This window comes from Phascolarctos cinereus, unplaced genomic scaffold (genome assembly GCF_003287225.1).
Source record: "Phascolarctos cinereus isolate Bilbo 61053 unplaced genomic scaffold, phaCin_HiC Scaffold_8;HRSCAF=390, whole genome shotgun sequence".
Classification (NCBI taxonomy): domain Eukaryota; kingdom Metazoa; phylum Chordata; class Mammalia; order Diprotodontia; family Phascolarctidae; genus Phascolarctos; species Phascolarctos cinereus.
Window position 1 is genome coordinate 26,580,276 of NW_027556291.1, and position 14,406 is coordinate 26,594,681.

The 14,406-nt window shown below is 37.5% G+C and overlaps 1 protein-coding gene across 4 annotated transcripts in view; it reads left to right on the forward strand.

Moving 5' to 3' along the window:
• Positions 1-14,406, forward strand: part of ABCB7 (ATP binding cassette subfamily B member 7) — a 120,658-nt gene that overhangs the window by 75,965 nt on the left and 30,287 nt on the right. For all 4 annotated transcript variants that reach the window (XR_013483680.1, XR_013483679.1, XR_002320349.2 and 1 more), the window contains exons 5-6: positions 12,060-12,192; positions 12,679-12,947. Coding sequence is in view for 1 of the 4 variants with exons in the window: in XM_020964519.2 (XP_020820178.1) it covers positions 12,060-12,192; positions 12,679-12,947 (402 nt within the window). In the remaining 3 variants the exon portion in view is untranslated. The remainder of the gene's footprint in view (positions 1-12,059; positions 12,193-12,678; positions 12,948-14,406) is intronic.

A 14,406-nucleotide genomic window follows, 5' to 3' on the forward strand; every position in this document is an offset into this window, starting at 1 on the left:
TGGCACTATACTAGGTGGATTTCTGGCTAGGTGGACGTTGGTTCATTTAGCACTACTCTTTGGGTCTACTTATTTAACCATTTCAAATTTACTTAATTGTGTATCTCTGTTTTCCAATAAGCAGATCAACAAACTTTTATTAAATTCATATGTGTAACATAATGTGCTAAATGCTAGGGATACAAAAACACAAATGCCTTTTTTCTTATTGAGCTTACATCTTCTGCACAGGGATATCATGAGAGACTTTGTCACATGCATTGAAATCCAAGTATGCTATATCTAGAGCATTTCTCTAATATACCAATTTAATAACATAATAATAGCCAACATTTATATAATGTTTTAAAGTTGGTAAAATGTTTTGCATATATTGTCTCATTTGAGCTTCACCACAGCCCTATGCAGTGGGTGCTATTATTATCCTCATTTTACAGATGAGGAAATTGAAGGCTGAAAGAAGTTAACTGACTTGACCAAGATCTCATAGGTAATAAGTGTCTGAGGCAACATTTGAACTCAGGTCTTTTTGACTCCAAGTTCAGCACTCTATCCACTATCCATCTAGCTGCCTGTTTATTGTTATAAAAGGAAACTTGGCTAGTGTGTCTTTAATTTCTGTTATTGAACACATGCTGTCTTATAGTTATCACTGCTTCCCTTTATAAGTACTCATGAACCATCTATTTAATAATCAATTTACATCTATTTCTAAGACTCAACATTAAGCATACTGTTTGATAATTTGTAGAATCTATACTTTATCCCTTTCTGAAAATCCTATGATGCCTCAGAGATCACTGACAGTGGTTTTGCAGTTATATCCCTAAGTTCTGTATCCAAGTAGTCAAAAAAATAAAGCTAAGGAGTGTTGGGACTGTGTGATTGAGTTTGCTTTGACTGCTTGTGAGGGTGGGACATGAAATGTGGACACAGCCAGCCATAGCTTCTTCTTTCTGATTGTTGAGGCTTTATGGTACAGTAGAAGAGACCCACTCTGGGCCTCAGGTCTTCCCTCTGTAAAACAAGAGGGTCAGGCTAGATGACTAACATCCCTGCTAGCTTTTTAAGTATGGTAGCTTTATGTTGTCTTCCTCCTATTCTTTTCCGGTGGCACAGATGGTACATCCCCTTAATAAAATGTAGATGATCTCAGTTTTTTAGAATCAAAAAGACCTTTCTCTATTAAAAAGGTTTTTTTTAGACTTTTTTTTTTTTACAACACTTGCTTTCCCACATACCTTTGCTCTCATTGTAACAAAGGAAAACATTTAGTAAAACAACCACCTGGTTAGATGACTTTCTAAAAACACGTGTAGCTTGCTGTACTGTAGCTTTCCTCCACTTACCTGAGGTAAACTGTGCTGAGTTCCATAGGAGACTTACAGAATACGACTTAGCCAAGCTGAGAGAACAGCATGAATAGCAATGAAGGTGGGAATGTATGTGACATGCCTGGAATATGGTGAGTAGATCATATATACTGGAGTGAAGGTTTGGTGTAAGGGAATAGAGAAGATTAAAGAAGCAAATAGAACCAGATTTTGCAGGGCCTTGAATGCCATAATATAGTGGTTGCATTTCATCTGTTGATAAGGAGTTTTTGAAGTTCTTTGAAGAGAATGGGTGGGAAGTGTTGTTCAAGAAGTGTTATAGGATTACATTGGCAGAAGTATTTAGAATGGATTGGAAAGGACAGAGAAAGACTTATGGTAATGATATTTATTAAGAGATTTATAGTAATTCTGTGGAAATGGAGGACAAGATAGATGCAAGTAATGATAAGCATCATTTTCTATAAGACCTACCTGGAAAAGTTGCTGCACTTTATGAGTTCACTGTATAAGACCTTCACTGTATAAATTCTTTGGCTTTTTATGAAATAAATCAGAACTTGTTTGTATGTGTGTGTGTATATATACATATATGTAGAAAATTTCAGTGATTGAAATATTTTATCCCCCAAGTAGATTTGATTCCTCCTGAGCCTTTTCAGACTTGAGCACTTCAAGGATCCCTGGAGTGATTGGTGTCTAGGTCCTCCATTCATGGGTGCAGATTGTATACTTTTTTTTGGGGGGGGTGAGGCAATCAGGGTTAAGTGACTTGCTCAGAGTCACACAGCTAGTGAATATCATGTTTCTGAGGCTGGATTTGAACTCGGGTCCTCCTGACTCCAGGGTCTGTGCTTTATCCACTGCTCCACCTAACTGCCTCGATTGTATACTTTTTTTAGACAGTTCTTTTTGTTTGGTATTTTATTTTTTCCCAATTGCATGTAAATTTTTTTTAACATTCATTTTTTTAAATTTTGAGTTCCAAATTCTTTTTCCCTCCCTTCCTCTCTCATTGAGAAGGCAAGCAATTTGATATAGACTATACATGTGCAGTCATGAAAACATTTCCATATTAGTCATGTTGTGAAAGAAAAAACAGACCCCCCCCCCTTCCCCTAAAGAAAACCTAAGAAAAATAAAGTTTAAAAAAATGTGCTTCAATTTGCACTCAGATTCTATTAGTTCTTTCTCTGGAAGTGGGTAGCATTTTTTTTTATCGTATGTCCTTTGGAATTGCATTGTATCATTGTATTGCTGAGAACAGCTAAGTCATTCATAGTTAATTATTATACAGTGTTGTTACTGTGTACACTCTTCTCCTGGTTCTGCTTACTTCATTTTGCATCAATTCATTTAAGTCTTTCCAGGTTTTTCTGAAAGAATCCTGCTTATCATTTCTTATAGCATAGTAGTCTTCCATCACAATCATATACCACAACTTGTTCAGTCATTCCCTAATTGATAGACATCCTCATAATTTCCATTTCTTTGACATCACAAAAAGAGCTGCTAGAAATATTTTTGTACAGATAGGTCTTTTTTTTTTTAATCTCTTTCGGGTATAGACCTAGTAGTGGTATTGCTGGGTCAAAGGGTATGCACGGTTTAATTGCCCTTTGGGCATAGTTCCAAATTGTTCCCCAGAATGGTTGGATAAGTTCACAAAACTACCAACAATGCTTTAGTATCCCAATTTTCCCACATTTCCTCCAACATTTGTCATTTTCCCTTTCTATCATATTATTTCATATTAACCAATCTGATAGGTGTGAGGTGGCACCTCAGAGTTGTTTTGATTTGCATTTCTCTAATCAATAGTGATTTAGAATATTTTTTCTATGACTATAGATAATTTTGATTTCTTCCTCTGAAACTACTTGTTCATATCCTTTGACCATTTATCAGTTGGGGAATGACATGTATGCCTATAAATTTGACTCAGTTCTCTATATATTTGAGAAATGAGACCTTTATCAGAGAAACTTGCTGTGAAAATTTTTTCCAGTTATTACTTTGTATTTCCCTCGATCCCATTTTCCCTGTTTATCCTTTTCTTTCTCTCTCTCCTTTCACCCTGTCCCTTCTCAGAAGTGTTTTGCTTCTGACCACCTCCTTTCCCAATCCACCCTCCCTTCTATCAATTCAACCCCCACCCCCTTTCTCTAAGCCCCTTCTCCTCCTACTTTCTTGTAGGGTAAGATAGATTTCTATACCCAACTGAGTTGTGTATGTTATTCCCTCTTTGAGCCATTTCCAATGAGAATAAGGTTCAAGCATTGTCTACCTCCTCTCCCACTGTGAATGTTCTTTTGTGCCTCTTTTATGTGAGAGAATTTACCCCATTCTACCTTTCCCTTCCCTGTGTCCCAATGCGTCCCTCGTTCTCACTCCTTAATTTGAATTTTTTGGATATCATCCCATCACAATCACTTCACACCCATGCCGTCTGTCTATGTATACTGCTTGTAACTACACTAATAATGATAAAGTTCTTAGGAGTTACAAATATCATCTTCCCATATAGGAATGTAAACAGTTTAACCTTATTGAATCCCTTATGATTTATCTTTTCTGTTTACCTTTTTATGCTTCTCTTGAGTCTTGTATTTGAAAGTCAGATTTTCTATTCAGCTCTCATCTTATAATCAGGAATGCTTGAAAGTCCTCAATTTCATGAAATTTTCATCCCCCCCCATGATTATACTTAATTTTGCTGGTCAGGTGATTCTTGGTTATAATCCTAGCTCCTTGGCTCTCCAGAATATCATACTCCATCTTATCCTTTAATGTAGAAGCTGCCAAACCTTGTGCTATCCTGATTGACTCCAAAATATTTGAATTGTTATTTTCTGGCTGCTTGCAATATTTTCTGCTTGACCTGGGAGCTCTGGAATTTGGATATAATACGCCTGGAAGTTTTCATTTTGGGATCTCTTTCTGGAGATGATTGTATTTGTATTTGTATTTTATCTTCTGGTTCTTGGATATCAGGACAGTTTTCCTTGATAATTTCTTGAAATATTACATCTAGCTTCTTTTTAAAAAATATTTTTCAAGTAGTCCAATAAGTCTTAAATGATCTCTCCTCAATGTGTTTTTCAGGTCAGTTTTTCCAGTGAAACATTTCACATTTTCTTCTATTTTTTTCATTCTTTTGATTTTGTTTCGTTTTTTCTTGATGTCTCATGGAATTGTTAGCTTCCACTTGTCCAGTTCTAATTTTTAAGGAATTGTTTTCTTCAGTGAGCTTTTGTACTTCTTTTTCAGTTTGGCCAGTTCTTCTTTTTAAGGAGTTCTCTTCAGTGAATTTTTTACATCCCATTTGGCCAATTCTTGTTAAGGATATCTTCTCTTCAGTGGGTTTTTGTGCCTCTTTTACTATTTTGGCCTATTCTGTTTTTTTATGGTGTTATTTTCTTAAGTATTTTTTGTGCTTCCTTTACCAAGGTATTTAGTCTTTTTTCAAAATTTTCTTGCATCACTCTCATTTCTTTCCCCCATTTTTCCTCTACCTCTCTTATTTGATTTTTCAAATCTTTTTTGAGCTCTTCAAGGAGTTCCTTTGGGCCTGAGACCAATTCACTTTCTCTTTAAGGCTTTGCATGTAGCTGTTTTGACTTTGTTGTTTTCTTTGTCTTCTGACTTTTAACTTTGTTAAAGTTGGGCTCTACTCCCAAGGTGGAGGAGGCAGTGCCCCAATGTTCATTTTTTTTTCTTGCTGCTATTTGCAGAGCTAGTTCTGGGGATCTGTAAATTTTCAGTTCTTCCAAGGTGGTATTTTTTAAGGAGAGCTGTAGTCATTGCTTTCCTGGTTTGTGTCCTGGTCTATGAAAGGTCATGAGCACTCTTCTCTGCCCTAGAACTGTGACCAGACCCCCTGTACCCCTGAGGTTGTACTCTCTAAGTGTGCTAGTGCTCCTCTTCCTCACCCTGGCATTGCTACCTGGAATCTCATATGGACAGTGCAGCAAAGTCCTGCCAGTTAAGGGTGCCCCTATAGTCTTCTGACCAGTTGTCTGATGCCCTGACCATCTGTGGGCTGAGAGCTTCAGCAGCTGCTGCTAATGACTTAGTCCAATTATATACGTTTTTAAGATGGTTATTATGATTTACTATGACCAAATTGTTGGCCAGCCTTTTGGCAAAGTGCTGTCTGTAGATGACATATACAGAAAATCTTGCCAAGCCTCTACCAGAGTGAGGCATTGGAACATAGGTTGGAGTGAAGGTTTCTTACCAGACAACACTAAAATGTTTTTTTGTTTTGTTTTTTGCTGTCAATATCTAGAGTGACTGGTCTTCATAAAATCCTGTCACTTTAGGCTATGTTTCATTAAAAGACTGGGTGTGTGTGTATCTGTGTGAGTGCGCGCATATGCTCCCGTGCCTGTGCACATATGTACATACTTTTATTAAAAGGTTTTCAAAATGTGGTTGACACCAGAATTTGTTGTTATTCCTCTGGAGTCTGGTTGATTTTCCAATCAGTCTGAGAGAGTCTGAACCTGTCGCCTTGCAGGGCATGGTACAAAGCTTATCTCTTCACCCAGGCTTGCCTTGGGGAGAATGAGCTTGTATGTTCCCTTTGTGGGGAGAGGGAATAAAACAGACATCCTATTTTTCCTGTTGACTTCCTTTACAGCTTTCAGAGGAACACAAAACAAATGTTTTTGCCATAGCAATTTAGCACTTTAGTGCTCCTGAAGTAGTCACTAAAAGAGCTTGTCTTCCTCAGGTAAGCTGAGGCACCCATACTCACTCAGTTATATCAGAATGAGGGCCAAGAATAAATGCTTCCTGAGAAAAAGTGACTGTCCACGTGGCAGGAAAGAGCTTTCACAGCATGAAGACATTGAACAATTCACTTCCCATCCTGAGCCTCAGGTTTTCCCTCTATAAAATGAGGGGGTTAGAATAGATGATCTTCAAGACCCATTTCAGCGCTAGTATTCTTCGAGACTAAGAATGATTAAGCAATTGTGGATATCATTTTCAAGTTAAAAGGATATCTCATCTCATGCTGCTATGAAGGAATGCTGACTGTTTTGGGTTTTTTTTTTTCCAGGCTTTGTTATTACTTAGGCCCAGTGGGATGTGGGGCAGGCCAGACGTTAGCCAGATTCCCTGAGGTAAAAAGGGGTACTTTGGAAAGGTTTCCTCACTGAATGAAAAGATCATGTCATCATAGGATTTTAAAGGTGGAAAAGACCTTAGATATCTTGTAATTCAACCCCTTCATTTTTATGGATGCCCCAGTCCTGATAGGTGAGTAGAGCAACAGGATAGGGTAGCAGTAGACAATAAATAAGTTAAGAGTCAGATAAGTAGAGTCACAGGAAGTTGGTTGACACCAGAGGCGTGTAAATGATTGGTTTGGATGGTTTCAGCATGGGCAGGAAGGGCATTCATTCATTCATTCATTCATTCTCCAAATACCAATTGTGTGCAAGGCCCTGTACCAGGGACTAGGGATGAAAGATGAAAAACCAGAGTCCTTGCCCTCTGTAAAGATCTTGTATTCTATTATCTGGGCAAGGTATATACACAAAGAAGCAGATTGTGATAGGGAAAGAAGAGCGATTCAGACAGTGTCCTAGGAAAATTGGAGAGGTGAGAAATCACTTGTAGCTTGGTGTTGATATAGCTGAGGGGAGGAATCAGTGAAGGAAGGCTTTGTGGAGAACATGGCACCTGAGTTGAACTTTGAAGGAAGAGTAAGATTTCCCCACATAGATATATAGAAAGAACATGGGTGATAGGAACGCATGGAGAACATGGAAGCATGAAAGGAGCTTGAGAGTGAATAATGAGATCAGGGAGTAGCTAGCATTCTACTTGGTCTGGAACATAATGTGTTAAGAGGAGTAATGTGAAATAAAGCTGGAAAGCTAGATCGTGGAGGATCTTGGCTGCCAGTCTGAGGAGTTTTTATTTTATGCTGACTTCAGCAAGGAGTCATTAAAGTGAGCAAGGAAGTGACATCATCAGAACTCTGCATTAGGAGTCTCATGGACTTGTGACATTTTTTCTGGTTAGCAGAAGATCACTTTGTAAGCTATATGAAAGATAGATGAGAGAGACAAGAAACAAGTGGCTGGGAGAGCTGTTCAAAGGCTCGTGTAGTCTAGGCAAATGTTGAAAAGGTTTTGCATTAAGATGAAAGAAGTATGGGTGGAATTGAGGAACATATGGAGAATGATATCCAGCTTGTCTTATGGCAGGAGTCTGGGGGAAGACTGCAATTGCTGGTGTGACTAGCAAGAACAAGGTAAGACAACACTTCTAAAGGTTACTTACTAGAAGATGGTATCAGATCAGGGGCTTGGCCACAGGGCAATTAGGCAGGGATACAGAGTAAAGGGGGCTTGGTTATATTGGACTAGTCCAGTTTGTGTCTAGAACAAAACGCTGAATCACTGAGCTTGGGATGAATGTGTCCCTGAATTTCTCCTACCTGGGGCCGTATTTGCATCTGAACTTGTAGGTAATGGTCTAGTGGCTCAGATTTAAAGAGGTGGGGTACAGACAGCTCAGTGGTTGATAACTTTACAGTGGCTGGCATCTATCAGACCAAAAATGTATTCAGACTTGTCTTTTCTTTGAAAGAAGTCATATATTCATTTAGATTACATTTGGAAAGTCAGAAATCCAATCTACTACTCTGTAGATGTGTTGTTTTCTTTTCTAAGTTCGAAACAGTTTGCTTCAATGTCACACATAACACGAAGTTGCTTCATTTTGTAAAGCTTTCTAACATCTGCTATGTACTTTAATGGTATTGTTGGGTGCTAAAACACCTGCTTAGTTGCTAAGACACTCATATACCTTATTTTGGAGCCTCGATTGGTAAGATTTAAATAGCTTCTATCAGTTGTAGCTAAAATTAGGATTGTTGTCAGTACAGGCTTTATATTTAGTAAAAATGAATGGTGTTAAGAATGGAATGTTAACAAGAACTGGGATTTCTTTGTTTTTCTTAAGCCTTGCAGAATCTTCATGTGTTCTTTTACTTCAATGAGTATGTGATTTCATCAATGTGGGCCCCCCTTTCAACTGTGCAGATCACAAATCTTTCATGCCTTCTTTCACCGTACACTTCTTGTCCATCTTTTCTCATGAGCCTTGGTAGGTTCGCTCAACATTCTGGAACTCTTAACATTGCATATGTACCAAAGTAGCACACAAGTTGTCTATCTGTTGTCCCTTACTCTCACTACATGACTGGCTTACCTCCTTTTTCTGGTCCTATGTCTCTTTAATGATATTTTTTATGTCACTTCTTATGTGCAAGTTATCATTGGTAATAACTGGTTTATACCTACCATATGTCTTTTCATTGCTCTTTGGGTGACTCACGATTTTGATTTCTTAGAGATTGTGGAATTCCATGTTTTGTAGCCATATAAAATTACTTGGAGAATATTAGTTTAAATAGATGTATTTTTCTTTCAGGGAAAAGCAAACTTTCCCAAATGCAATTTAGCCTACTCTCATCCTTCCATTTAATCCTGCCTCCATTTCATTTTCTGTCTGCGGTGTCTACCCAAGGGATGTGTGTGTGTGTGTGTGTGTGTGTGTGTGTGTGTGTGTGTGTGTACGTGTGTACATATATTCACATGTAAGCACACACTAATGAACACTGGTTCTCTAGATCCAGTTGAACTTCTTATAATCTGGACAGTAGTAAATTCTTTATCTATTTGTTTGTTCCTATGCGGATAGTTAGGCTAAACTCTTTGAGTGATTATAGAGCCTCTTGTTTAGGAGACTTGGCAGTATTCCACAGCTTGATGCAACCAGTATACTATCTGGAACATCTGGAAGACCTCTGTCTATCTATAAGGAATCTTACTTTGACTTAGACTGTGCTCTGGACATTCTCCATGCATGACAGCAGCAAATATCTTTGGCAAGCATGTGTTTCCTTATATTAATAATCAAAGGCTCACAAAAAATAAGTTCTCTCTGTCCTATCTAACAGCAGAGCTTCTTAACCTAAGGTTCATGAACTTTTTAGATCGATAGATAGGTAGCTGTATTTCAATATAATAGGTTTCCTTTTGTAATTCTATGTATTTTATTCATTAAATAACATTATTCTGTGGAGTCGGTAGGCTTCACTAGAATGCCTCAGAGATCCATGATACCAAAAAGGGTACTCTGCCCTGTATCATAGAGATGCTAATGCCCTCCCATGCCCAATTAACTTTTTTTTGATCCATATTTTATATATAGTTACATGTATTATTGTCCCCATTAGAATTTAGATCGTTGGGTACAGGTAGTTTATTTTTTATCTCTATATTCCCAGCACCTATTTACAGTGCTTAGCATAGAGTAAGTGCTTAATACATGTTGATTGATTGATTGGAAATCAGAGAATCTAGTTTCAAATCCCAGCTTTGTCTTATTATACTAGCTCTATGACTTTGGACGCAAGTCATTTTTTCTCTTTGAGTCTCAGTTTCTTCATCTATTAAATATAGAGGTTGAAATAAATGATCTCTCAGACCCCTTCTAGGTCTGAAAATTATGTATATATGCACGTGTGCGTGTGTGTGTGTGCGTGTGTGTGTGTGAGAGAGAGAGAGATCTGAATATATCTAAAGATACACATCTTTGTCTCCTTTCCCCTTCTCACAGTTCCACCTTGAATGCTTGATTTGATTGGCTGGTTGCTACTACAAAGAATCTTGCTGTAAATATTTTTGTATATATTGAATTTTTGTTTTCTGTCATTTATTTCCTTGTAGTATGTTCTTAATAGTGGGATTTCTTGAAACTTTACTCACTTTTCATTAATTCCATATTAAATCCAGAACGTTTGGACCACTAAGCAGCTTCACTCATAGTTGGATCTGTCTTCTCATCGTCCCTCAAACATTATCTGTTACTGGGGCTTGGGATTTTTTGGGGGGTTACCTTTCAGGTGAAACTGCAGTTATTTGATTTGCATTTCTCTTATATTATTAGCAACTTGAGACTTGGTCATTTATGGTTTTCAGTTCTTTTGAAAAGTTATTTCTTTTGGCCATTTACCTATTGCGCATTGGCTCTTGATGCCATATAAGGAATCGATGCACATAATACCAAGCATCATTCTCTAGATAAATTTTCAAAGGAAATAAATGCACATGTTCTTTATGTGTATGAATTGAATTTTTCCTCAAGTAGAATGTGAGTCTGATAGACCTCTTGCTCCTAGATTTATAGATTTAGAGCTGGAATGACCCTGAGAGGCCACATACCTAGTCCAACCCTCCCATTTTGCAGATGAGGATACCAAGGCCCAGGGAAGTTAGCTGTCTTGCTCAAGTAGAAGACCTGGAATTCAAACTCATTCCTTTGGCTATCTGATCACTTTGTAGAAGTTTTGGGATGTGAGATTACCCTGTGGTTCAACCATATGTTGGCTTTTAAAAGCTTAATTTGTATTTTGGAGTTGATTATACTTTTTACTAGTGTCTATTATAGCAAATTTCAGTTACTGATATCTAATTTTAAGTATTGTCAATTTTACCATCATTTGAATGAACCGTGACTACATATTGAGGTAGTTTTGTTTTCAATTTTTCATTCAGAAACATTAATGGATCTACACGTACAGGGAATGGTGCTTGATACTTAGAGGATTAAGAATACCTTGTTAAAAGAACTCAAGGAAGTTAAAGTCATATCACCATAGGAATTAGAAGAAACCTTTGAAGTTGTCTAGTCCTATCTTCCCATTTTACAATGCCTCAACTTACTCTCTGGATTTCTTGACAGCTGCCTTTTCCCACATATGGATACTCACTCCCTCGCTTTCAGCTCTCTATTAGAATGTAAGCTTCTCGAGGGTACCAGACTGTCTTGGTTGCTTGTTTTTGTATCCTCAGCACTAGCACGGTGCCTGGCACGTAGTAAGTGCTCACTTAAATGTTTGCTTGCTCTGTCTATCTGGGAAAGCCCTGAGAGGGGAAGAGATTTGCCAAAAGCCACAGGGGTAGAAGAGATCCAGGGCTGGAACCCAGAACCTTTGACTAAGTCAGAGGTCATATGCCATAGCTGCCTCTCAACAAAACTTGGATACCCTGCCCTTGGGGAGCTTGTAGTCCATCAGGGCAGAAAGATGTACACAGATATCTACAGGAAAAGGCAATACAAGGTAGTCCATTAGACTGTGAGTTCCCTGAGAGCAGAGGATAGGTCTTTTTATCCTCAGTGCTTAGCATAGTGCCTGGAATGTAGTAGGCACTTACTAAATGTTTATTGACTTGGACCAGTATGATAAGAATGGTACAAATGAAGAATGATAGGAGGAAGAGTTACTACCAATATGATTTTGGGGGAAAATCACTTAACTTCTCTGGGCTTTAGCTGCCCAACTATAAAATGAAAAGATTGGACTAAGGTGATCTCCAAGGCTCCTTCTAGCTCTAAATCCTGTGATCGTATCGATCACTTCTGGTTAGGGTGAACTGGGAAGTCTTTATGGAGGAAGTGACAGTTAATCATTTTCATAGCATTATAAGTGAATATTACAGATTGGGGTCAGTGGGAAGTACAATCTCTGAGGTGACTGCTCCCAATCTTAAGTATTGTTTTCTGATATAACTGTCCTACTGTCATTGAGTGGTTAAGTTACAAATAAGATGACAGGCACTAATATAAGGTAAATATTTATGCATTTATGAATAAATATTTCAGCACAGTATAGATAATTGCTTTTTTTTTTTTAAGGCCATGAATATAGTAGTTCCCTTCATGTTTAAATATGCAGTCGACAACCTCAACCAGATGTCAGGAGACATGTTAAACTTGAGTGATGCACCAAATACAGTTGCAACCATGGCAACAGCAGTTCTGATTGGCTGTAAGTGTTCTTTCATCTGTCTACAGGTGTTAATTTTCTTCTGGAAGAAGTCTGTCATAGATGAGCTGACATAACCTTTTCACTATTAACACAACTTAGCGTTTAATGTGTTTATTATTCTTTTGGGTGGTTTTGTTTAGTTTTTAAACCTCATGTTAATTAATATCTATTCCCAGATTCTGCAGCCTGAGTTATATTTTTCAAGTCTTAGAACAAAGTATAAATCACAACAAAAACTTCCAATAATAAATGCCCCTTTAAGATTCCTTCCACAGTGAAGTAAATTTTTATTTATGGATTGTTAGGTAAAATCTATAATCTTAGTTCCACCCAGTTAATTAATGTGCTAACTGTACATTAGTTCTTAGTACTCTTCCAGTGTCCCTGCCAACAATATGGAAAGTTCAGAATAAGAATATCCTTATCATGGGTGTTTGCATTTTATGTTTCCTTCCTTATAATTTTTTGTTTTCAATATTTTTTTAGATGGTGTGTCAAGAGCCGGAGCTGCCCTTTTTAATGAAGTTCGAAATGCAGTATTTGGTAAAGTGGCCCAAAATTCCATAAGAAGAATAGCCAGGAATGTCTTTCTCCACCTTCACAACTTGGATCTGGGCTTCCACCTGAGCAGACAGACAGGAGCTCTGTCAAAGGCTATTGACAGAGGAACAAGGGGTATCAGTTTTGTCCTGAGTGCTTTAGTATTTAATCTTCTTCCCATCATGTTTGAAGTGACCCTTGTCAGTGGGATTTTGGTAAGTGCTAACTTCACTCATACCAAAAACTGTTATTTCCAAATCAGATATAGTCTCTTTAGTAGTTATTCACTGTTTCAGGTTCATATGCTATTCAATGCTTACAGGTTTAAAAGCCAAGTGCTCCCTTATGACTAAAGAATAATTTCATTTGTATACAGGTCCTGTTTTATTACCACAAACTCCAGTAGATTATCTAACTTATTTTGTTGTTAATTTTGTTAAATCAAATATTTCTTGAAGTGTGGGGGTATAACCTTCATCCCTTTGTTGCAGAGGTCAAGGACCTCTGTGGGATATTGCATATATTATAAGCCATATAGAACTATAAGTTGGTTAATTTTACTGAATCGCTTTTTAAAAATCTTTCTTTTTAAATATTTGTTATAGGGATTGGCTTTCTGGGTAGAAGGGATATTTTCATAAATGAATGGTATTGAAAAAAGGTCAGATCAAAATAAGATTAAAATCTTTTGGAATAATAGGATTTGATTCATTTTAGAATTTCTAAGCTTCTCTTCATAGCATTTTTTAGCAAGCTGAATATTTCTATTTTTTGTTTAACTTATGCCTTTTCTTTTTATAGCATATTCATTTCTTAGTATAACCCTCTTCTTTTCCCCTAGTCATTGAGCTTTCCTATTGTAACAGAGATTTGAAAAAGTTCAGCAAAACCAACCACCACATCTTATGTCTGACAGTATATATAATATTCTATAGCCATAGCCCCCCATTTCAGCAATGAAGGCAGGAAAATATCTTTTCTCAACTCTCCTCTGAGGCCATTATGTAGCATTTAGGCATACTGAATATTTCAGAGCTAAAGATTTTGTACTTCGAAGTAATTTTTTGTTTATGTTTATTTCATTACATTATTATCAAAATCAATGTAGTAATTAAATTCAGTTCAACAAATTTTATGAAAAACTATGTGCATTAGGGATCAAGTCAGAAAAACCAATTCCTGCCCTTAAAAGAGTCTGATGTTCTGTTTGGTGTCGGGGAGGGGACCTGAGTAACATACACAGAAAAGTAAATATAGATCAGTCAGTAACTGATCAACAGAATGTTTTTTTAGCTTTTAAGAAAACAATATACATTAATGATGAGGGCTGCCCTGGAGACTTAGTTTAAGAAGATCAGAAGAAAAAGAAAACAGTTTATGATACTGAGTCCTGTACGTAAGAGAGAAGAGGGAGAAGAGAGGTCATGAGGAAGGGGAAAAGACAGACCCCACCCCCACAATGAAGAGAGGCTGGGCAGCCAAAGGCAGGGCTTGACGTGGGTTTCCACCAGGTTCTTTTTAAAGCCTGTGAGATTTGTCCAGAGCTTAACAGTTATATGCATGTTCAATGGGCTGTCAAGGTTGGTTCTCCCAGCAGGGTCTGGATAGATAGTAGGATGGTCCTGACGCCATACAGGGCTGACCACTTGTCTTTGAGGATGTTTAAACAGATAT